Genomic DNA, 25,882 nt, shown 5'->3' with positions numbered 1-25,882 from the left:
CCCATGGGTAGATGACTGGATTAAGAAACTGTGGTACATTTATATAATGGGGTATTACGCAGCCATAAAGAAGAAAGAAATCTTACCATTTGCAACAACATGGATGGACCTAGAGAACAGTATGTTAAGTGAAATAAGTCAGACAGAGAAAGATAAGTACCATATGATCTCAGTTATATGCAGAATCTAAAGAAACGAATAAGTGAATGAACTAATCAGAAACAGTTTTGGAGTCAAAGAGGAAAAACTGAGGGTTGCTAGATGGGCGGGGGGGTGGGGGTAAGGGGGAAGGTGAGGGGATTATAAAACAATCAGTAACCACAAGATTGCCTTGGGGTTTTGAAAATTAATCTGGGAACGTAATTTAGTGGTTACCAGAGGTTAAGGGGGTTGGGGAGTGGGAGATGAGGGTAAGGGAAATCAAATATATGGTGATGGAAGGAAAACTGACTCTGGATGGTGAACACACAATGTAATTTATAGATGATGTGATACAGAATTGTACACCTGACATCTATGTAATTTTACTAACAATTGTCACCCCAATAAATTAAAAAATAAAAAACAAATGAAAAAAATGCCAATGGCACTTTTTAAAGAAATAGAAGAAAAAAATCGTCAGATTTTTATGGAATCACAAAAGACCCCGAATATCCAAAGCAATCCAAAGAAAAAAGAACAAGGCTGGAGGTATCACACTCCCTGACTTCAGCTTGTACTACCGGCAACGATAATCAAAACAGGAAAACCGAGACACAGACCAATGGAATAGAATTGAGAACCCAGAAATAAACTCACATATATATGGGCAGATAATTTTCGACAAAGAAACTGAAAACATATAATGGAGAAAAGAAAGCCTCTTTAATAAATGGTGGTGGGAAAATTGATAAGCTGGTTTCTTAACACAAGATTATATTCTCTCTTAAAAAAAAAAAAAAAAGAAGAGCATTACCCATAACAAACTCATAATAATCCCATTCCCGAAGTTCCTCTTTACTGTTAACAATTTTTAAAAACCTCAGCAACTGATAAAAATCCAACAAAAGATATGTTAGACACTATGAAGAATATTATGAAACTTTGAAAAACATTAAAGTTAGATCTCAACCATTATTTTTATTTACATTAAAACTCAAGAGTTAACTTTTGCTAAAATTAAAATCTTAACAATAGTTTTTTTTAGAAAACACAATTTCGCATCTATTTTTAGATATTGATCAGAACAGTTAAGAAACTCTTGAAGAACAGGAATGAGATGGAAAAGACTTTCCCTATCAGATATCAAGACTTATTACAAAGCTACAGTAATTAAGGCAATGTCATATTGGCACAAGATTAGAGAAACAGACCAACGGAATAGAACAGAGAGGCCATAAATAGTCCCAATAATATATGAACACTTGATATTTGACAGAGTTGGAATTGTGAATGTGTAGGGGAAGGAGAAATTTTTCAACAAATGATAGGGGGCAATTGGGTGTTCATAAGGGGAAAAATTGAAATTGGATTTCTAGTCTCACACTCTACACAAAAATTAATTCCAAAAATATTAAAGACCTATGAGTAAAAGGCAAAATGATAGAAATTTTAAATATTAATATAAGGGGATATCTTAATGATGTTGAAGTAGGGAAGGATTTCTTTGAAAAGATGCAAAAAACACCATGCATAAAAAATAAAGATTGATACCTTTGACTATATTGAGAACTTCTGTTTAATGAAAAAAAAACACCATGAAAATGATCAAAAAGTAAGAGACAAAGTGGGGAAAGATATATACAACATACGTAAAGGACAAAAGACTACAGCTAGAATATATATAACTCCAAATTAATTTGAAAAAGACACACTACCAAATAGGAAAAAAAAATGTCTTGAATAAATGCTTCATAAAATAAGAAATCCTAATGTCCAATAAGCATATGAAAAGATGCTCGACATCATTAGTAATCAGGAAAATCAAATTATGAGAGTCTATTTTACACCCACTAGACGAGCAATAATTAAAAAATGTGATCATACCACATATTGGCCACAGGTGACGCAATGGGAATTGTAAAACACTGCTAGTAAGAGTGTAAATTGGTACACCATTAGGAAAAGTTAGGCATCATCTAATAATGCTGAAAGTGCCCATACCCTATAAACCAGCAATTCCACTCTTGGGTAAATATCCTAAAGATGCCTGCATGTATGTACATTACCAAAAATATTCATGGTAGCACTGTTTTTTAACAGTCGAAAACTGTAAACAACCAGAATGTCCCTCAAAGTTATCATGGATGGATAAATTGTGGTATTTTATTATACTACTCATACAATAGTATATACAAAAATAAAAGTGAAATAAAAAAACAACAATGAGATACCACTACATACCTATTAGAATGCCCCAAATTTGGAACACTGATAATAGCAAATGCTGACAAGGATGTGGAGCAGCAAAAACTCTCATTCATTGTTGGTGGGAATGAAAAGTGGTACAGCCACTTTGGAAGACCGTTTGGCAGTTTTCTTATAAAACTAAACATACGCTTACTATACAATCCAGGAATTTTGCTGTTTGGTATTTATCCAAAAGATTTGAAAACATGTCCGCACAAAAATCTGCATACGGATGTTTACAACAGCTTTATTCATAATTGCCCAAACTTGGAAGAAACCCACATGTCCTTCAGTAGGTGAATGGATAAATAAACTGTGATACACCCAGACAATGAATATTATCAGTGCTTAAAAGAAATGAGCTATCAAGTCATAAAAAGACATGGAGGAAATTTAAATGCACATTACTAACTGAAAGAAGCCAATCTGAAAAGGCTGCATACTGTGATTCCAACTAAGTGACATTCTGTTAAATGTTAAACTATGGAGACAGGAAAAAGATCAGTGGTTGCCAGAAGTTGGAGGGGGATGAACTGGTGGAGCACAGGATTTGGGAGGCAGTGAAACTACTCTGTTTGATACTATAATGATGGATGCATGTCATTATACATCTGTCAAAACACGTAGAGTGTACAACACCAACAGTGAACTATAATGTAAACTATGGACTTTTAGTGATAATTATATATCAATGTAAGCTTATCAATTGTAACAAATGTACCACTCTGGTGGGGAATATTGACAATGGGGGAGGTTATGTATATATGGGGAAAGGGGTATATGGGAAATCTCTGTACCTTCTTCTCAAATTTGCTGTGAATCTAAAACAGCTCTAAAAAACAGAGGCTTTTTTTTAAAGTAAATTTATCACAATTTTTAAAAATGAAATCACTGCAGCTATCTGCAACAACCTGGATGAATCTCACAAGTGAGGTGAAGTGAAAGAAGATAGTAACAATTCCAAGGATATAAAGTATATAAGCTCAAATATCTGTAAAACAAAACTGTGTTGTTTAGGGATATTTACTTATATGGAAGATAAACCTATGAAGAAAAACCAAAGAAATGATGTTACAATAGTCAGGATACGGTGGTGGAGGAATTTCATTACTGGGGGTTGTGGGAGCAGGGTGAACAAGGGGGGTTATCAAGGTGTTCTATTTCTTGTTCTGGGTGGTCATTACATGGGTGATAGCTTTATAAATGGTTTTTTTAATAGGCAGTTCTCTTCTGGATGCTTCTCTTTTCTTAATGAAATGGAAAGCAAGGTCACCAACTGGGATTGAGGATGGGGAAGGAGGTGAAGATTTGGTGAGAAGGAAAATGGTATGAAAGAAACAGAAGTTGGAGAGGGAACAGAACAGAGAAATACAGTATTTTTTTACCTTATTAGTTAGTGAAAATTTTTCATTTTTCCACAAAAAAGCATTTTTATGCTTTCTCTCATATATACATTATTTTATTAACTTTAATATACTACACGATATGTAGTTATCCCAGACACATAAATTGTTATTTGTTTTAAAATAATTTTTAAAAGCAAAATAAAGCTTTAATAGACCACGTAATTGTAATAATAGTTGTAATACATTAGTCATTTATTATTTCACCTTTTGCTTTTTAAAAGCTGATGTAGTTTATATTTAGACAAAAATACACAGGGCTTATACAAGGATTTTTATTATTTTTCTTTCAACTTTTTATACTAACTAGCTTTGGTGTTAAATTCTACATTTTATAAGTTTTAAACAGACACAGATAATTATTACCTCTTTATTTTATTGATCTCAAGCCCAAACGCCATTTTTAAATGTCAGAAAATATAACCACATTAAGAATCCAGGGCGGCTGGATGGCTCAGTTGGTTAGAGCGTGAGCTCTGAACAACAGGGTTGCCGGTTCAATTCCCACATGGACCAGTGAGCTGTGCCCTCCACAACTAGATTGAAGGACGACTTGGAGCTGATGGGCCCTGGAGAAACACACTGTTCCCCAATAAAATCTATAAAAGAAAGGAAAAAGAAAGAATCCAGAGTACTGCCCCACCTCATCTAGGGTTGCATGGGATCAGACATGGGAACTCATCTGCAGTTATTCTGTAGCAGCCATTTTCTATCGACCTTGATGGCAAATGCTCTCTGATCTCATATCACCCATAGCTGTGTCTTTAATTTCTGTGATATTCATTGAGGAATTCTCACTACAAGGATCTATAATCAGATAATAAATGACAAATTCGGTTTGGTAGGGAGGTGCAAGTCCAGGTCATTATCATATCTATAAGGGGGAAATTGTGACATACTGTCATCTTGGAAATCCTCAAAATTCCAGTTGAACTGAATAGGACAGTTAAGCAATACATTTCTGTTGGTGAAATTTCAGTTCCTATAGTGTTGCTAATAGCAAACATGCCATCAATAACAGAAACTTGTCAAATGTTCCAGTTGAAAGTTATTTTTTATTATCATTATTATTATCATCTGCAGCATCATCATTAGCACAAAACTAAATCCGCTAATAAAAGAAAACAAAATCACACCCCAAAGGCATGTCTTGCTGACAGTGAGTCAGTGACATTATCTTCATGTACAAGGGACAGCACCCTGAGGATAAAGACCATATCACAGCTTGATAATCAATTCAATAATTCAGCCAACATTACTGAGCACCTAGGCACAATGGGAGATTTAAAATGTGTACAAGAATCCCTGCTTTCAGGGAGTTTTACAGTCTAGTAAGAGGTATTGACGAACACCGAGAACATAGAGCCACATGAGATCAGCGACATAATGGAATCGGCGCCATGTACGAAGTGTTATTGGAGAGGGGCATCATGAGAGACTACCATCACATTCAATTGTGGGAAATCAGAAGAGGCTCCACAGAGACGGTGGCATCTGAGCTGGGCTTTGAGGTTTTGGAAGTATTTTGGCAGAATGGCATGTGGAAAAGGGTCACTACAGGTGGAGAGAATAGTGTGGGCCAAAGCATGACCATGGGAAAGTTTGTGGCATGTGTGGGGAGAGAACAATAGTCCAGTTTGGCTGGTGTATGAAATCTATGTAAGTGGGAGTGATGTGATGAAATGCTGAAAGTGGTATGGGATCATATTTTGAGTGGCTCTGAACTACAGGCTAAGATTTCGGATCTTGCATTTGTGTTACAGTAACTATAATTAACCACAGCAATAAAATATGCAATGATTTGTGAAGAGATATGGTCATTTCACTTCCAGATTTCTTAGGGAAACTCAAATGGTTTCTAGGCAATGTCATTGCCTCACTATCAAAAATGTCCCAGCAGATAACCCTAAGCAACCTGTAGTAAATGTTTCTATTTTGCATGCAACTAAATCTCTCCCCTCAAAGTCTATTCTTTCCATCCATCCAGTGACCACACCTCTCCTCATGCCCACCTCCAGCCCTACCAGTTCTTGTGGCACCTGATCAGTTGAGGCAAGTCTAATTTAGGATTTTCAGCCCCAACTGCCACCCTGAAGCTAGGACCCACAACCTTGAGAAGTGAGAGTAGTGGTAGTAGGGGTAGTGAACAAAGTCATGAAAATGTAGCCATCTGAGAATTTCTGTGGAATCCCCATCCTAAGAGTCAAGGTTAGTTCTTTGAAGTTGGAGTTCCTGGTCCTCTACTCAGTTTGGTCCAGTGGACAATCAGAGGGATCCCAGAACTCACAGTGCCTAATTAAGGTCCTTTTAAATTTTCTTCTTACTGTCAAAGAATTCCTTAAGGGAATGACCTTTCATCTGGGTTACAAGTTATTTAAAGGCCTCCTGGGTCTGAGGCTGTTGAAGCTGTGGATAGACAGGAGTCTTTTTCTGACCAAGGAAGCCTGCTGGGCTTTGTCTGTGCCCAACAGGCTGGTAGGTGGTGGACTGACAGTTCAAAGATGCTAAAGAATGACTGTATTAGGTAACCAAGCCAAAAAAGTAGGTATTTAGACCAACCAGGGAAGGCTTAGAATAACAACGGTGCCATGGCCACACTTCCTGCAACTAGTCAGTCTTTCAGCTCTTTCCTGGAATGAGACCTCCTCAGCAGGAAGTCATGGATAGCTGTAGTGAGGCCCCATGTCACGCTGGACCTTAGAATGACCAGGGAGCCCCCACGGTAGATCAGGGACACCTTTCGGCCCCGAGTGTCCCACACATCCTGGGCAGAGGCCCACAGGCTGGGCATGCTCTGCCAACCAATATGGGACTGCATATTGGCAACTAGCACAATCAGAGGATAGAGAACTAGGCAGGTGATTGTTCCATTGACACTCCCAGACACCAAGGCAGGAACCCAATGGGGCAGGCCTTGCTCTGCCAAGCCATGCTGGATGGGGTCCTTGAAAGAGAAATACAGAGCACTCCCCAGGCTGTTCCTGAGAAGGACAGGCCAGAAACCACGATAATAGCCCAGTGAAAGCCGCCCCCAAAGCCCATAAGAGTTGAATTCCTTGAGAATGCTGAAGGTGCTAGGGAAGCGAGCTTGCTTGCGACCATCCTGGAGCACATTTTGCACCCTTTCAAAGGGGCTGAGTGCCACAGCCTCCACCACGCCAGACATGAGCCCTGCAGCCCAGCGGTGTCCCAGGGAGTGTGGCCCATTAGGGGAGAGAGAGCACAGCAGGTTATCATAAGTCCCAAACAGTAGAGTGCCTTGCAACGTCTTGGAGAGAAGAGGCGGGTAGATTCCCCTGTAGAAGTATTGAGGGCCTTCATGCCAAAGCTGTCGCAGAGCTTCTGACACTGCCACAGCATGGATCTGTTGTCGGAACACAACCTTATAGATAGGAAAGGTCAGAAAAGTAGACATAAAATTGGAAATGGCCCCAAGGGCGTAGGCCTGGGAGTGCCAGCTTTTTTTTCCAGGAACCTCTGCTCGAGTCCAGTGCTGAAGCTCCTTTCCAGGAGAGTGGTTCTGTTCTGCCATGCTGGAGACAACTTGGTGCAGAAACTGGCAAGAGCAGAAAAAAATAGGTTAGACTGACCATTAAATCTGTTGGTGAGCATTTTCACTGCTTAGTTAGAAACAGAGCCCCAAGAAACTACTCAGCTCTAAGGATACAAGGCACTCTTTGGGCCAGTTGCTGAAATAAGCACACACTTAATTCATCAACCTTAAATTAAAGGCAGACAGTTTTCTGAACAGAGTCACCACTACAATGGTTTGTTGACACAGCAAATATTCTAATCTTCAAAGAAGGTTTAAGATTGAAAGAAATAAATTTGGGGAAGGAGGGTTCCAAAACCTATTGCACTCAATTCTCACCACATGACATTTTGCATCTGATCAATTGCTAGAATAAGTTGCTATTCTCTTTCCAAAAAGTAGCACTATCTTGTAGAGGAAGAAGGGCATTCAAAAGTTGTAGTCCAGTTCTTTCTCAGAAAGTTGGTAGAAATTAGGGGAGTGAGGAGTCTCCCTGTCTCCATTTCTGTAGATTCCTGCCTATGCTGTAGCTGTTTCATGGCAACTCCCCACCCCCTCTCCAGAATGAGGAACAGAAAGAGAAGCTGTTCCTAGAAATTCAGCACAAAAAGGCTCCACACCTGGCAATTTCTAAGTCTAACATTGTAGACCTGTAACTCTATAATAGAGCAGGGGCTCTCAACATGAGGCGACTGACATTTGGGTCCAGGTAATTCTTTGTTCTAGTGCCTGTCCTGAGCATCGTATTGAGCAGTACCCTGGCCTCTACTAGCTGGATGCCAGTAGCACCAGTTGTGACCTACCAAGCTAAGACAACCAAAAATATTTCAGACACTGCCATATGTCCCGGGGCGGGGGGCAAAATTGCCCCTGGTTCAGAACTACTATAACAGAGGGAAGAGGCAGTGCAAAGACTCCAAACTATTGCTCCCACCTGAGAATGGTCCCGGAGCAGATGAGAGGTAAACAGGGAGCTGGGGCACGAGAAGGAAATTTGGAATTAGGAAGAAATCGACACTCAGTGCAGACCTGAGAACCTGAGGAAGTTTGTTGTGAATAGGGGCGCCACTGGGCTGAGAGGACAGGGTGCACTGCAGTGGGAGACGGGTGTGCTGAGGAGAGGAAGCATAGAAGTATGGGTAGGGGACAGGAGGAGGGGGGAGAGGGCAGATGACCAGACTGGGGACTCACATCTAGACTGACAGGAAGCCTGGTAGGAGCTACAGACTCAGAGGTTTCACACACAACCCTGGCCTGTGTGGTCCTGAGGGGAGGGAGGTGTTGGGGCTCTAATTATGCTAGCAGTTAATGGCCTGCTCAACAGAGACAAAGGGGTCCTCACAGGTTGAGGCCCCGAAGGAGTAGGGAGAAGCCAGGCACTGCCAGAAGCCCACTGCAGCCTTCTCTCGGCTGCTGCACCTGGAATCTGCCTTCAAGGGCTTCTTCTTTCAGAATCTCTCTTCCCCCATCAGCTCCTCCCTGGCTTCTCACTCCTGTTCCATCCATCACCCCACAATCATCTGTCCTCACAAACCCCCACCCTAAGCCACACTCTCTTGGTGGTGGTGGTGGGGGGAAGCTCAGCCTCTCCTGCTCTGCCATCACTCCTCCCTTCCCCCACGTTCCATGTTTGCCTTAGGCCTCACTCCTAACCTGCATGGCCAGGAGACTGGGAGGTCCCATCTGCCTGGGACCCTTTACCTGAGAACTGGCCAGGAAGAGCAAAGGCTCAAGAGGCCCACTTCTTGCATCCCCCTGGAGCACTTCTGGGCCCTTGGCAGCAGCCAACTCCATCTCTCCAGAGCCCAAAGTCGCCCCTCCTCCACTGCCAGGAAGGAAGTAGCTCCACGCAGGCCCAAAGCCACAGGGGCCCCCAACATTCCCCAGCTGTCCTGCCAAGGGCCTTCTCCCCCAAGTTTTACCTGCACCTAAATAAGGATGGGTGGTGAGGGAAATGTCTGTCCCCTCTTCTATCTCAGAGTGCAATAATATTCCACTTCCTCCCCACATTTTCCTGAATAACCTATAAACAAGTGTTGACTAGCTGCATAAGGCAGGCTGACTTAGCAGAAACAAAACTAGGCTACGTAGGATTTGGCAGACCAACATTCTAAGTGCCAGTTCTGTTATCACTTTCCTGTGTGACCTTTAGAAATTCATTGACATCCTGGAGCTCCCCTGTCTCAGTTATAAAATGAGCAGACAGGATAAAATGCATTTGGGGCATCCTCATACTGTGCATGTCACAGAGGGTTGACATGGGGCAATTTGGGCAAATATATGATAGAGGAATTAATTATGCTTTGCCATCCCCGATTCTTTGCGCCATTTTTGCCAATCATTTTCAGGGATTACAGGTGAATAATTTAGAAATACCTTACCTTAAATACCTAATTCACAATTTGATAAATCTAATTCTTCCTATTTTATGGGGGAGGGGGTAGTCTACTTTTTTCCCATGTATTTTTCTGTTAAAATGCCAGGCTTTGGAGGCAGATGGACCTGAGACTGAATTCTGCCTCCACCACTTACCTAGTTGTGTGTCCTTAGGCAAGACACTTCACTCGGTCTCGGTTTCTTTGGCTACAAAATAGGGACAGTAGACCTCCCTCAAAAGGTTATTGCAAAGATTAATAAAGTCAAATGAGATAAAGTGGTTGGACACATATGGCATGGTGGCCTTGATACAAAGTATTTTTTTTTAAAGATGCTTCTTGACCCCACTATCTGTCTCCACAGAGCACACGCTCCTGTACAACACTCAGGCCAGCCAGAACCACATGATGTGGGATAGTGGAACAAATCTATGTTCACTGGGAGGCAGGAAAGACCTTTCTTCTGTGAATACCAAGGTGTTATTAAACAATCATGGACAGCCTGGCCCCTTAACATGAGTTCCAAAGTTGAGACCACAGGATGGGCCTAGAGTGGACTTTGAGCTGTTATACCCTATACCCTGTGACGTACCTCCTGCGTTTACAGCCTAGTCAAGTGAGCCCAGGGGATTCCAGACTCCCCTGGCCAGTCTAGTCCAGGTGGATAGCCTATGTGACCACCCCAGGATCCAGCCCTGTATTTGTCCATTCACCCAGGGCGTCCTTAAGCCAGTCCTTTGATCAGCTCACAAACATGTATTGATCATCTACTAAACCACTGTGGGTGGATAAATCACTGTGGAGCTGGAGGTGAATAAGACTTGGTGCCTGCCCTCGAGGTCTTGGGAATCTAGTAGGGGAGACAGGTCAACAATGAGCTAAACTCTACTGGAAGGCAAAATAGAGGGTGTACTCACTAAGGTCAGAGCAGAAAGACAAGAGCAATGGATTCCACCTGGGACAGGGAGCAGCCAAAAATTTCTCTGAGGAGGGGCATCTGACTTGATTCTTAACCAATGAGCAGCCTCTCGTTAGGTCAGACATTCTAGGCAAAGGAAGAGGCCTGAAGCACAGTGGCCTGAAAGCATGAGTGGTGGGTGCATGGCACTGGATAGGCCATGGGAAGGAGACAAATCTGTGACTCACAGAGAAGAGCCGATTTAGAATGAGGGCCACATTTGTTTTCCCCACCGCAGTGTGTTATGGCATACAGACATGGGCTTTGGAGTCAGACAGCCCTGGGTTTGATTTTCGTGGTGCCACTGCCTAACTTTATGATCTTGGCCAAGTCTCTTCACCTCTCTGAGCCTCAGTATCCTTATCTGTAAAATGATTGGCAGGAAGGGTGCATGAGATGAAGTACATAACATGCTTGGCACAGTACCTGGTATTTCAGTTGCTCCCTAAGTTGTATTAGTATTTTCCTTTTTTTTTTTTTTTAATGAGATCCCAGGAATAAAGGTAATATTACAACTACATTGTTCTAAAGGCTGAAATCAGTCTAATGCACTGGGTCATCTGCAGGGTGCATTTTCAATTTTTTGTTTGGAAAACAGCAGAGAAGAGTTGTTCATGTCCTTCGGAGTTCAACAGCCCTGGGCTGGAGTCTCAGTGCCTCCACTTACCAGTTGTGTGGCCCTTATACCAGTTACTTAACTTCCCTGAAACTCGTTTCCCTGCAAAATGGGACAATTACCTCCGTCTCAACAGGGTTGCTAAGAAGCTTAAATGAGATAACAGAGGGAAAGATTCTGGCATAGAGGAGGCAGGCAGCCAAGGGCAGCCTATGTAGCCTATGGTTTCAACTGAAAGCATTATCTCCCTAATCTTCAGGCTTTTAAGGTTTCTTTATGGAAATTGGAAAATGTGGTCTCATTAGAACCATGAATTGGAACACATTCCCACACATGAGGCTAGAGATAAGGGTTGCTCTGTATCCAACTGGATCCAGATCAGCAAATCTTCGTCTCAGCCTTGCACTAAGAAACCTTCACTTTGTTCTAATGACCTGATCCAGGCACTTTTACCACAGTCCATTTCCTTTCACTATTTTTTGTCAGAGCTCTAAGATCCAGTCTTCATCCTGTTTGACTCCACCCCACCAGGTCCAACTGCAGATCACCTAATTTGGTGACAAAGCCAATTTAAACAAAGAAGAAGAGTCTGCTGAGACTAGGTTCAGATGTCATGATATTGGGGAGCAGAAGCAAGAGTCTTAAGGAAACCCAAGAGCTACTGCCAGCATCACCCCTGACTGTGTGAGGCAAGCCTTCTCCCTCCCACACTCTCCACGCCCCACACTATTCCATTCACAAGAGAAAGTCCACAGCCCTCAGGTGGAAGGTGCTTCATCTTCAAATTGGAATTGTTGACTCCAAGGAACTCTAGATACTGGGTTTGTAAATAAGAAGGCAGAAAGGAACAGGTGAAGTACCTTGGCAGGTTGAAGATGAACCCAGCAGTCAAAGGGCATCAGATTGCTCATTTGCTTTCAAGCATCAGGAGTCAATAACAAGCCCCTCAAGTCATGGAAAATGGAGCAGGTTCCCTAGCCCCTGGCTTCACGGCCCATTCACTCCCGGAGAGCCCTGCATGCCGTTTCCATGGAGTTACTCCTTCTCTGGGGCCAGTGATGGCAAATCCAGCAAAGGAGAGGTCCCCTCAAGAGCTCACAGAAGGGCAACCTAGCAACCTGTCCTGAAGCCAGGAAATGAAAGAGCTCTATCAGAGCAGAGAGCTGTGGTTGGGGGTTAGGTCAAATTGTGTTTCATTTCTCACACTTCTTTCTCAGGTTCAAGTTGAAAGAGGAAGATGTTACATTCTTACAAGATGTAGGGGAGTGGTTTTTAACCATTTCTGGGCCACAGACTCATTTGAAAATCTACCAAGCTGTGGACTCAGAAACATACACGGAGTCCAAATTCCTTGCCAACAATTTCACGGAGTCCAAATTCCTTGCCAACAATTTCAGGAAGGACTCTAGGTGGGAAGCTCTGCTTTGGAGTTACATCTCACGACAGATATGCTTTGGACAGGTGCATGGGCAGCAGGTCTATTTACTTATTACCCTCAGCATGATGTGATGTTTTAGGCAGTGGTTTACAAACCTCTCTACACCTCAGCATTAAGAACAGAACTGTTTAAAAATATAAATCACACCTCCCACCCATCTTCCTATCGTGTTTCCCCGAAAATAAGACTGGGTCTTATATTAAGGTTTGCTCCAAAAGACACATTAGGGCTTATGTTCAGGGGATGTCATCCTGAAAAATCGTGCTAGGGCATATTTTCCAGTTAGGTCTTATTTTGGGGGAAACACGGTAGTAAATCTGAATCCCCCAGAGGTGGGGCTCAGGAATCTGCATTTGGCACAAGCTCTCCAAAATGATTCTGAGGCAGCCAGCATTGTTCCCATATTTTGGTTGAAAGCATGGGTTCTGGCATCAGAGACTTGGTCCAAATTTTGGCTTCGCCTTGTAATTTCAGGCAAGTTATTTCACCTCTGAGCCTTATGTTCTTTGGGGTCATAAGCTGTAGCAATAATGTTTTACTTTTTAAAATAAACTGGCAGTTTGTTGTAGTGTAAAAAGAGAAAGAAAAATGCCTCAGTTTCCTCTTTTGTACAATGGGTACCTGAAAGTTGCCTACCTCTTCCTCCACCTCTCTCCCGGCTGACTCCTCATCCTCTGTCAGCCTACCAGCACACCAAGGCTGCTGTTGAGATGGTTTGAAGCCACCGTTGTAAAAAGGCTCACCAGGCAGCTCAGCCAGGCAAACAGTTGGCATTTGGAGAACAACAGACTTGGGTGCAAAATCAAATGATGATACTCATTTGCTGTGCGATGCCGGGCAAAATATCTGTGCCCATTTCCTCATCTGTGAAATACACTCGAATTGCATATTGTTCCATATGGGCCCTCCATCTCCACTTTGGCTCTTCTCCACTAACCCTCGATGTGAGAGTAGAAAGGAGTGTTTACCAGAGGCAGCCTTTGAAATCAGACATGTCGACTTGGGCGAGAGCTCTTAGCTCTGCACTTCCTAACCGTACTGCCTGGCGCTGAAGCCCCCCTCTCTGTTAAATGGGCACGCTGCTACCTCCTTCCCCAGGCTGCTGAGAAGAATCAATGAGACGTCCGTGCAAGCGCATCTGCTCGCAGAAAGAGCTCTGTAAATGCTTTCTCCCCCTCCCCCCTAGACAAAGGTGAGGAACTCTTACTGTTCACTTGATTTCTGTCCCACCTCGTGTCTAATGCATCCGGTCTCAAAGCGCAAAGGAGAGTGAGGTGGAAGGGGAGAGAGAGGAGGGAAGCGAGGGGGAAAGCAGCAAACTCACGGGTAAATGCAAATCGGCCCGATGGCTGTGTCCAAGCTGCACTTGACACCGCGGCGGCTCCCGCGCCTGTGTGCTGCAACCCCCGCCCGCAGGCTCCGGGTTTTGCTAGCAAGGGCCTGGGGGTCCGAGGCTGCGCAGGGAGGCCGCACCCGCTCCCCACTGATTGGCCGCGTGGCCCCGCTCATCATGCTCTTTCATCCCAATTGGGCAGAGGCTGAAAGAAGCGGCGGCTCCTGAGAGGGCCCAACGGGTAGGCGGGGGCGACCACGGCTGCTGTGGGAACTGAGCAGCCTCGACTCGGCTCCCCCTATCAGGGCGGCCGTGAGGAACAGCCCGGTCTCGCAGCTCTGGGTCGCTAGGGGCCGAGGAGGCGTCATCCTTCCCCCCCCACGCAGGACCGCGGAGACTGGAAGGCGGCATCCATCGCTGTCCACGCGGGACCATCTGCAGCCCACCGGCCGAGTACAGGTAAAAAAAGGGGGTGCGACTGCCCGGAGCGGAGCAAGGAGGGGGACGCCCCACCAGGACTGGGCGGCTCTGGGCGCTTGGGGAATGGAGAATTGCGGGGCAGGGAAGGAGCACTCCCGTAGCCCGGCTACGCTGAGGAAGGAGGTGGGGTGCCACTGGATGCTGCCCAGTGGGTAGGATTTGCCTGAATTGAGAGGGTGCGTTTTCAGAGGGTGGTAAGAAGCGCGGGGGTGGGGAGAAGAATCGCTGTCTGCTTTGAATCCCCTTTGCATCTCCTCATCTCCTCCTGGGGAGGAATATGAGGGTGTGTGGCAGGCCATCAAAAGCCGAATCCGAACTTGAATTCTGTGCAGCTTATTGCAGAGCTGGTAGGCAGATGATTTCCTTGGAAAAATGTGATGGAGGGGTCACTTTGGCTTGTATTCAGAAGATGGGAGAGGGAATTTTCCATTTGACTACAGCAGAGGTTGGGGTGGGGGGAGCGGGATGAGGGAATGGGGCTGCTTCTGACCCATCTCTTCCCTGCCTTGCCCTCCGAGGACTGGGATATTCAACCCCCGGTGGACAAAGGTCGACTTACCCGAAAGCAAGCTTTCTCACGGAGGGTACCTGTTGCAGAGGCTGGAAGTGAATTTAAGGCGCACACTTGTTTTCGAACTCATGTAAGACTCTGAGAAATAACAGGACAAACTTTGAGGAGGGGTATGGTTGAAACCTGAGACGGTAAGTTTAATGGAGATCTTATCACCACAAAGCTGTGAGACTTAGACCATTGCATACTATTTTGAGAGCCCAGCTCAGTTCCACACACTATCTTACCTAGAATTCGAAGCAACAGTTGCCCTTCCTCCTCCCTCCTGGAAGACTGGCAGGAATGGATGGATATGGCTCTGACAAGCATCCTTGCTAGCATGGATGCTAGGGGAGGGGACATCCCCTAGCTCCAGAAGGTTGTAATTGACAGTCTCCTGCAGGGTAATTTTAGGGCAGTGGGCAAGTATAAAATGTACTGCAGGGCGTTCAGGAAGGTAGAGAAAGTGACTGCAGACTGCTTCCCTGTGCTCTCCTACCTTATTGACCCCCCCCCCTTTTCTTTACAGTTCTTATTGAGATACAAGGAAGGCAGAGCCCAGGAACGCTGCTTTGGGGATTCCTCCTTCAGATTAGGCTTTTCTTAAAAGCCTGAGCATCTTGTTATATATAGACGATCATTCTATCATGGCTAGCATCATTGCTCGTGTGGGTAGTAGCCAGCGGCAGAACGCACCCTTGCCGCCTTGGGCCCATTCCATGTTGAGGTCCCTGGGGAGGAGTCTTGGTCCTTTAAGAGTCAACATGGCAGAAAGAAACATGAAGTTGTTTTCAGGGAGGGTGGTGCCAGCCCAAGGGGAAGAAACCTTTGAGAACTGGTTGATCCAAGTCAATGGGGTCCTGCCAGATTGGAGTATGTCGGAAGAGGAAAAGCTCAAGCGCCTGATGAAAACCCTTAGGGGCCCAGCTGGGGAGGTCATGCGTTTGCTCCAGGCAGCCTAAGTGTGGCAGATTTCTTGCGTGCAATGAAACTGGTGTTTGGGGAGACTGAAAGCAGCGTCACTGCCCATGGTAAATTTTTCAACACTCTGCAGGCACAAGGGGAGAAAGCCAACCTTTATGTGATCCGTTTAGAGGTGCAGCTCCAGAACGCTATTCAGGCAGGGATCATAGCTGAGAAAGATGCAAACCAGACTCACCTGCATCAGCTCCTTTTAGGACCTGAGCTGAATGGGGACCTGTGCTACAGGCTGAAGCATCTTCTCAGGATGTACACAAATGAGCAGGAACGTCTTCCCAATTTCCTGGAGTTAATCAAGATGATAAGGGAGGATGAGGATTGGGATGACACTTTTATGAAACGGAAGCGGGCAAAGAGATCTGAGCTAATCATGGAGAGGGCAGCAAGCCCTGTGGCATTTCAGGGCCCCCAACCAAAGGTGATCTGCAGTGCTGACTGCAACGTGATAGAGCTAGAAGATATCCTCAGTGACTCAGATGAGGATGTGATCCTAGTGGCATCTCAGGACCCTCCACCTCCATCCATGGGTGCCCCTCCCCTCAGAGGCAGGGTCAGACCTCAGGATCAAGCACTGGTCATTGATTCCCCCAATAGTTCCTGGGCTCAATCGCCTTCCACCAGTGGGGTTTCTGGGGATATGCATAGATCCAGGAAGCGAAAATACACAATCTGCTGTTCCTGCTGTGGCAAGGAGGGCCACTCAAAGGAAACCTGTGACAATTAGAGCAACAAGGCCCAGGTATTTGAGAATCTGCTCATCACCCTGCAGGAGCTGACACATCCAGAGGAGGAGAGGTCAAAAGAGGTCCCTGGCGAACACAATGACCCCTCTGAGCCACAGTAAGGTGTTATACCCAGCCCTAAGTGAACCCTTAACTATATTCAGACTGGTGTTGAGAAAAATGGGGGTGGGGAGTGTGCATAGGCATCTATCTATATGAATTAATATACAAAGTGGCTTTCTTGGGGGAAGAAGAGGTCTTGGATACCAGCAAACTGGAGGGCACCGCCTGACCTCTGTCCCTGCTCCCTCCTCCATCTGTTTATTCTCTGTTTATTTCCTTGATGACTTTATTCTATAAAGGAGTATAATTCTCTGTCAAACCTTCAAAAAATGGAGGAAAATACAAAAACTTTAATGTACAAGTTACCTGAAACTCTCCACTCTTATATAACCACTGTCAGCCCTTTGATGAATGTTTCTCTAGATATTCCCTGTACCTGCGTACCCAGATAGATATATGTACAGATAAAAGTGATCACATATCAGTGCTGTTCTATACTGTGTATTTTTCACCAAACAATATATGTCGCGGATGTCTATGTCAATAAATATATATAAGCATCAAGTTGAATGTCTGTGTGTTAGTACTTCGTAGAGAGGAAAAATAAATAAGAAAACTAAGTATAGAAGCTATAACGGGGAGGGTCATACTGTGGAGTTTTTATCAACCACATTTATAGATGAGGAAAAAGGAAGCTGAAATGGGCTGAGTATCTCTTAAAAGAGCCCCTATCACAACTGACCTGTGTCCTAAGTCACAGAGTCAAATCTGCACCCACTAGTTACTAATGTCCCAATGCTTGCTTCTTTAATGCATCTGAGAAATTTGATGATGGGATGGGGGTGGGGGCAAAAATGTCTAATGAAGACTACAGGGGCTCCATTCCTGTTCACTTCGGGAAGTGGCAGCTCTCCCTTCCCTGGGGAGATTCCTTAGATTTTTGCTACTGCTGCTTCTGGACAACACCTGGTGGCTAGGAGACTGTCCTTTGGGCTGATACTACCTTCTACCTCCTCCCCAATTACCGAGAAAGCAGCTGCTCCTGAGAGTTCAGTAGTAGCAGGAGGCTCAGGCCCCCCAAGCTGCATCCTAGCTATATGCTAGAGGATGTCAGCAGCCCAAGGATCCAAGCTAACCTCACCCTGACTCAAGAAATGGGAACAGCCAGGGAAGGATGAAAAACAATCTGGATGCCAGGGCGTGTGATAAAAACGGGAATTTGAAAGCCCACATACCCTTTTATTAATAGAACTGAGGGCATTAATAGGGGGAGAGAGGGCACAGAAGGAACTTCCTGGACACCTGCTCCTGCCCCATCTCATGGCCTCAGATTGGGAGGTGATAAAAAATGATGTGTGACCTCAGTCCCTAAGGGTCCCATGTTCCTTATAGTTTTATCAGTTCCTATCCTTGTGAGCAGGACAAGGTTGGGGGAGGGGATGATTTCGTTTAAGGCAGGGAGTGGAGTGAAATGAATGCAGACCTGGGGGAGTTTGTCAGGAAGAAAACGGCTGAGAGGACAGGGTGTACTGCAGTGGGAGACGGGTGTGCTGAGGAGAGGAAGCATAGAAGTATGGGTAGGGGACAGGAGGAGGGGGGAGAGGGCAGATGACCAGACTGGGGACTCACATCTAGACTGACAGGAAGCCTGGTAGGAGCTACAGACTCAGAGGTTTCACACACAACCCTGGCCTGTGTGGTCCTGAGGGGAGGGAGGTGTTGGGGCTCTAATTATGCTAGCAGTTAATGGCCTGCTCAACAGAGACAAAGGGGTCCCCACAGGTTGAGGCCCCGAAGGAGTAGGGAGAAGCCAGGCACTGCCAGAAGCCCACTGCAGCCTTCTCTCGGCTGCTGCACCTGGAATCTGCCTTCAAGGGCTTCTCCTTTCAGAATCCCTCTTCCCCCATCAGCTCCTCCCTGGCTTCTCACTCCTGTTCCATCCATCACCCCACAATCATCTGTCCTCACAAACCCCCACCCTAAGCCACACTCTCTTGGTGGTGGTGGTGGGGGGAAGCTCAGCCTCTCCTGCTCTGCCATCACTCCTCCCTTCCCCCACGTTCCATGTTTGCCTTAGGCCTCACTCCTAACCTGCATGGCCGGGAGACTGGGAGGTCCCATCTGCCTGGGACCCTTTACCTGAGAACTGGCCAGGAAGAGCAAAGGCTCAAGAGGCCCACTTCTTGCATCCCCCTGGAGCACTTCTGGGCCCTTGGCAGCAGCCACCTCCATCTCTCCAGAGCCCAAAGTCGCCCCTCCTCCACTGCCAGGAAGGAAGTAGCTCCACGCAGGCCCAAAGCCACAGGGGCCCCCAACATTCCCCAGCTGTCCTGCCAAGGGCCTTCTCCCCCAAGTTTTACCTGCACCTAAATAAGGATGGGTGGTGAGGGAAATGTCTGTCCCCTCTTCTATCTCAGAGTGCAATAATATTCCACTTCCTCCCCACATTGAATGATTTACTCAGATAAACAGTTTATATTGGCACAATTTCTTTCTGGGCCCAAATAAAGTAAAAATAAAAATAGTTGCTACACCTTCCACCACCCTCCTTTTCATTGGAGTCAGCTTGGGGATTCAGTATAGATCACTGCTTTGAAAATTGTTCTGTGATTCACCCCGTTTGGCCTTCCCTCATCCTCTTCGCTGTTGTGTAAACTTGAAATTATCTAAATTTTTATTTCACCAAAATGATGCAAACCTAATGCTTTACTTCACTTGTGTGACACTGGCTTTTTCTTTATTCTGGAAATATATATTTTGCCCATTTGGAGGACATGGGACACCTGGGCACTCAGATCAGACTAAGGGAATTAGCCAAAGGAAGGCTTTTAGAGAATTTTGTGTCTGACAGCCTTCATTTAGGATTATAGGTTTTATTCCTTCCTTTTTCCCTTCATTCTCATAAGTCACTCAGGTGAAATGAGTCTTTTGTCAGGAGAAACTAGCCTTTGAATGACCTTCTTTCACATTATCTCCATCCTTCTAGTACTTTCCCTTCTTGTTTTCCATGACAACCTTGTCTTGGACAACCCAGATCTTTTTGGTGCCTACTTCTCAATATCTTTTGCTGAATCTTGTTTCTCTTCCTGACCCTTCCATAATAGGGATGAAAATTAAAATCACAACTGTGAATTTTTGAAAGCTTATTTAGGTGCCAGGCACCGTTTAAATGCTGTAGCTCTTTAATCCTTTTAGCAAGCCCATACCATAAGACAGCTATCACTCTTGCTTTTGAATTTACTAGTAATATTAATTACTATTAGTTGCCATATACTTCAGATGAGGAAACAGGCTGGAAAATTAGGAGCCTACCTAGGGTCAGGCAGCTAGTTAGTGGTGGAGACTGAAGGAACCTGTGCTCCTTAGTCGGGTTAGCTCTCACATACACAGGACCCTATGATGTGGGTACTATTACTATCCGCACATAATGCATGAGGAGACTGGGTTTATGCACATGAAGTGATTAGCCAAATGTCAGGAGAGCAAGTGGCTTCCATGTCACACACAAGGATGGAATCTTTAAGGAACACTTGACAGAAAAGAGGCTTTTTTTCTACCTTTCTTTTTCTTTCCCTCTGGGTTGCAGCTAGCCCACCTGCTGCCTGGCAACCATCCCCTCTCCGCCTTCAGTTGCATTATCACATTCCATTCAAGCACTATGTTGTTGTTTCCTGTCTTTGCTTTAGGTGCAAATGGTTGTGCATTTAACATATGCAAGAGGAAACAGCTGCAGAAGTCAATGGGGAAAGGATGAACTCTTTAATTAGCAGTGCTAGGGGGACTTCAGTATCTAATTGGAACAAAGATGTTTACTTTCTGCCATGATACTAAATAGGAATTCCAGATCAATTTGGAAATAAATATAGATTTTATGCAAGTGTGTACTAATTCTTTAATAATATATTTGTTGTTATAAAAGGAATAAAAATAATCAAATGTTCAAAAGAAACCCCTTTTAAAACTCAGAAAACAAATATTAAATCTCTTGATTGGAGGCTTTCTATGGTTAAGAGTGATGGGATAAATTGTAAAGGAAAGCCAATGTAAATCAAAATTAATTTTAGACTGTAATAAAGAATAAAAAGCATTTATTTAAGCAAAAAGGAGCTGCAGCCCGTGAGACACACATTCACGTAGCAACCTAAATTGTGTTCCACCGAGATAAAGGGAAGGCTGTCATTTACAGTGAAAGTTCCCACCCAGGTTCTCAATTAGCTCTGTTTTATATAAATGCGGTATCCAAATTGTGCAGTTCTGATTGCACAGGGCAGGTCTCAGTCCATTGGTAAAAAGACAAAACCAGTATTTCCGTGCAATGGTTAATTCAGACAGTGGAAACGAACAGGGCATAGTGCAGGAAGCTGAGAATTCAGTCTGAGATTCTTCCCAGTATACAGAGGACATGAGAAGCCCTTGTCAGCAAATGGCCCTAGGTATTTATTTATAAAATTTGGGCCCTTGGTTGACCATGGGGAATCCATCTCAGCAGATACATTTCTTCTCAGTGTTCACAGCAAATGAATCTTTCTTCTTGGGGTCCATACCAATAACACAGAAGACAGAATTAACAGACATAAAAGACAAACAGCAACCTGAGAAATAGTGGCAACAAGCAAGAAAAACAATAACAGCAAACTTTTATTGTGTTTAAACAGCTAACATTTATTAAGGTCTTACAACAAAGTGCCAGGCATATTCTGAGAGCACTACATGGTTTCATTTTATTCTCCCAATAAACCCTGAGGTAGATCCTAATATTATGTCCAGGATCTAAAACATTCTTATTTAAAGGAGAAAAGCCAGAAGTGCATAAAGTGTAAATATATAGCTTAACAAGTTATAAAGCAAACCACCACCACAAAGATCAAGCGAGAGAACATTGCCAGAACTCCTGTAATCCCTGTGAGTCCTCTGCCCAATCACAACCTCTTTCCTCTAAAGGAAAACACACCAGTGAATTAAGGCTTTTACCTTCTTGCCTTTCTTTAGAGCTTCACCACTCAAATATGAATCCCCAAACACTACTGTTTTGTTTGTGAACTTTGTATAAATAGAACTATAGTGCATGTATCCTTCTGTATCTGGCTCATTTCCTTTACAATTATGTTTCTGAGGGTCAACTTTTTTGCATGTGGCATTAGTTCCTCATCTTTAGAATTGTAATTCTCAAAAATTTTTCCATATAAGTTAATAGCAATTACTATTTACAATTATTAAGAGATACTAACAAAATCAGTACACAAAATCAGTATCAAAAGATCAATTATATTTCTATATACCATCAGCAATCACTTAAAATGAAACTTAAACAAACTACATTTAAAATAGCATATCAAATACAGGTTTCCCCAGTATCTGAAAGTAGAGCATTCCTACTTTATCTTTTGTAGGCCCAAATGGCATAAAGGGAATTAAAAAAAGCTGAGGTAGCAATACTTGTATCAGACAAAATAGACTTTAAAACAAAGGCTGTATTAAAAGACAAAGATGGACATTACATAATGATAAAGGGGTCAATCCAACAAGAGGATATAACCCTTGTAAATATTTATGCACCCAACACAGGAGCACCAAATATATAAATCAAATATCAACAGATATAATTGGAGAGAATAACAATAATACAATCACAGTAGGGGACTTTAACACCCATTGACACCAATGGACAGAACTTCCAGACAGAAAATCAACAAGGAAACAGTGGTCTCAAATGATACACTAGACTGGATGGTTTAATTGATATTTTAGAGCATTTTGCTACAAAGCAGCAGAATATACATTCTTTTCAAGCGCACATGGAACATTTCCCAAGATAGACCATATGTTAGGCCATAAAACAAGTCTCAGGAAATTTAAGAAGATTGAAATCATATCAATCATCTTCTCTGACCACAATGATATGAAACTAGAAATAAATTACAAGGAAAAAAACTAAAAAACACATAAACACATGGAGGCTAACTAACGTGCTACTAAACAATGAATGGGTCAACAACGGGATCAAGAAAGAAATCAAAAGATACCTTGAGAAAAATAAAAATGAAAACACGACGAGCCCAATCTATGTGACAATGAAAGCAGTCCTAAGAGGGAACTTCATAGCAATACAGGCCTACCTCAAGACATAAGAAAAAGCTGAAATAAACAATCTAAACTTACAGCTGAAAAAAGTAGAAAGAAACAATAAACAAAGCCCAAAGGAAATAATAAAGATCAGAGTTAAAACAGAGTCTAAGAAACAATACAAAAGATCAATGAAACCAAGAGCTGGTTCTTTGAAAAGATAAATGAAATTGATAATCCTTTAACCAGACTCATCAAGAAACAAAGAGGACCCAAATAAATAAAATCAGAAATTAAAGTGGATAACTGACAACTGACACCACAGAAATACAAAGGATTATAGGAAAATATTAGAAACAATTATATGCCAACAAAATGGACAATCTGAAATGGATAAATTCCTAGAAACATACACTCTTCCAAGACTGAATCAGGAAGAAACAGAAAATTAGAACCGATTACTAATTAAATCAAATCAGTAATCAAAAAACTCCCAACAAATAAAAGTCCTGGCCCAGATGGCTTCACAGGTAAATTTTTACCAAACATTCAAAGAATTAACACCTATGCTTCTCAAACTATTCCAAAAAATTCAAGAGGAGGGAATGCTCCCAAGCTCATTTTACAAAGCCATCATTACCCTGATTCTAAATCCAGACAAAGACATTACAAAAAAAGAAAACTATAGGCTGATATCCCTGATGAACATAGATGCAAAAATCCTCAATATATTAGCAAACCTAATTCAGCAATACATTAAAGAGATCATACACCATGATCAAGTGGGATTTATTCCTGGGATGCAAGTTTGGTTCAATATCTGCAAACCAATTAATGTGACACACTGTATAAACAAAGTGAAAAATAAAAATCATATGATCATATGAATAGATGAAGAAAAAGCCTTTGACAAACTCCAGCATCCATTTATGACGAATACTCTCAGCAAAGTGGGAATACAGGGAACATACCTCAACATAATAAAGGCCATATAATGACAAACCCACAGCTGACAGGAGAAAGCTAAAAACGTTTTCCTTAAGATCAGGAACAAGACAAGGATGCCCACTTTCATCAGTTTTTGTCAACACAATACTGGAAGTCCTAGCCAAAGCAATCACGTAAGAAAAAGAAGTAAAATGCATCCAAATTGGAAAGGAAGAAGTAAAACTGTCATTATTTCAGATGACATGGTACTATATATGAAGAACCCTAACAATTCCATCAACAAACACTGAACACCATTTTTATTCTGATTTTTTCCCATGCCTGGAGTACCGGTGCCAGTCCAGCAAACAGCATGAAAGAGAATCTCAGAACCAAGTGCCTTCCATGACCTGACTTTTATATGAAAAGAACAAGGACATAGATATTTGTGTTTGTATTAAAGCAGACGTGGAAGAACACACACCACACTGGGCTGCAGGGAGTTGGGAGAACTTTCATCTTTACTTTTTCCCATTCTGTGTTTGAAGGCTGTTTCATTTTCATTGAGACTATGCTACACTAAACAATGTTAAAATAATTTTTTAAAGACCAACCAATAAAAAAATGAATCAATCAGTAAATTACACAAAAGTATCTCAGGATAGTTTCACTCAAACTTTTCTTCCATTCAGCCTCCTCCCTGGCGATTGGAGTCCCTCACCTCCTTGGCTTAGCAGCTCCCAAGCTCCATATTTCCTTCTGCAGAATTTAGCTGCTGTCTTCCTCTAGGCCCAGGCCATCTCAGCTGGGTTCAGAGAGCCTCACTAACATTCCAAGCTAAGCAAGCCTCCCTGCAGGTGTGTTCCTAATGCAAGGACACTTCCTGTTCTGAGAGGAATTATTTAGCTCTTAAAGCATTTTATTCTCTCTTCCTTCACATGGGTAAAGTAGCTGAAAGCTACTGAACTGAATGAAAGCCCCTGTGAAGAGGCTGAGAGGGAGTTTAAGTAAATGATCTACAAGGTTGTTAAGAGATGTTGCAGACAAGCGTTTGGTGCATTTATGATGGTATTCTATGGCACAGCACTTACAGTGCACCAGGCACTGTTTTAAACTTTGGAAATGTTCACTCATTCAGTTCTCACCACAACCCTATGAGTAACTTCCTGTTATTACTGTATTTTACCAATTAGGAAGCTGAAGCCCAGAAAGTTGAACTAACTTTGCCCAAGTTCACACAGCTTGTAAGAAAAGGATCTAGAGATTCAGGAATGCCCAAACCATGCCCTGCCTCTCTTTATCTAACATTGTATTTAACGACTATAGGATGAGAGTAATTTTATCTGACTGGGCAGTGTGAAAATAAACTGTTGATTAATGATTTTCCTGTTTCTTTAGGTAGGCCTGCAAAGCTATGAATTAGCCTCTTAAGACTGCTTTCGCTGCATCCCATAGTTTTTGGGTCGTCGTGTTTTCATTTTTGTTTGTCTCGAGGTATCTTTTGATTTCTTCCTTGATCTCATGGTTGACCCATTCATTATTTAGTAACATGTTACTCAGCCTCCATGAATTTGTGTGTCTTCCAGTTCTTTTCCTGTAGTTGATTTCTAATTTCATAGCACTGTGGAGTGCAGAGAAGACAATGGGTACCATTTCAATTTTCTTAAATTTATCAAGACTTGTTTTGTGGCCTAACATGTGGTCTGTCTTAGAAAATGTTCCATGTGCGCTTGAGAAGAACGTGTATTCTGCAGCTTTGGAGTGAAATGCTCCGAAAATATCGATTAAATCCAAGTGGCCCAATGTATCATTTAAGGCTGTTGTTTCCATATTGATTTTCTGTCTGGAAGACCTGTCCTTTGTTGTCAGAGGTGTGTTGAAGTCCCCGACTATGATAGTGTTACTGTTGATCTCTGTCTTTATGTCAGTCAATATCTGTTTTATATATTTAGGTGCTCCTATATTGGGTGAGTAGATGTTTACTAGGGTTATGTCCTCCTGTTGGATCAATCCCTTTATTATTATGTAGTGCCCATCTTTATCTTTTAATATG

The 25,882-nt window shown here is 43.1% G+C and overlaps 2 protein-coding genes across 5 annotated transcripts in view; one reads left to right on the top strand and one right to left on the bottom strand.

The window, feature by feature from the left end:
• Positions 1 to 4,163: 4,163 nt before the first annotated feature.
• Positions 4,164 to 25,882, bottom strand: part of SLC25A53 (solute carrier family 25 member 53) — a 47,685-nt gene continuing 25,966 nt past the window's right edge. For 2 of the 4 annotated variants that reach the window (XM_033119714.1, XM_033119734.1), the window contains one exon: positions 4,164 to 7,347. In XM_033119714.1, coding sequence (XP_032975605.1) covers positions 6,403 to 7,347 — 945 coding nt within the window. In that variant the 3' untranslated portion in view covers positions 4,164 to 6,402. Of the gene's footprint in view, positions 7,348 to 9,024; positions 9,128 to 14,034; positions 14,181 to 25,882 lie in introns of those variants that run through there. The other 2 variants (XM_033119724.1, XM_033119705.1) reach the window with 2 other exon arrangements.
• ZCCHC18 (zinc finger CCHC-type containing 18) lies at positions 14,258 to 17,363 on the top strand. Its single transcript, XM_033119692.1, is given in 4 exon segments — positions 14,258 to 14,502; positions 15,042 to 15,225; positions 15,603 to 16,027; positions 16,030 to 17,363. Coding segments are annotated over 2 exon segments (1,176 nt in total). The 5' UTR covers positions 14,258 to 14,502; positions 15,042 to 15,225; positions 15,603 to 15,720; the 3' UTR covers positions 16,899 to 17,363.

Source organism: Rhinolophus ferrumequinum, chromosome X (genome assembly GCF_004115265.2).
Source record: "Rhinolophus ferrumequinum isolate MPI-CBG mRhiFer1 chromosome X, mRhiFer1_v1.p, whole genome shotgun sequence".
In the NCBI taxonomy this organism is placed as follows: Eukaryota; Metazoa; Chordata; class Mammalia; order Chiroptera; family Rhinolophidae; genus Rhinolophus; species Rhinolophus ferrumequinum.
This window is presented reverse-complemented; position numbering and strand designations above follow the sequence as displayed.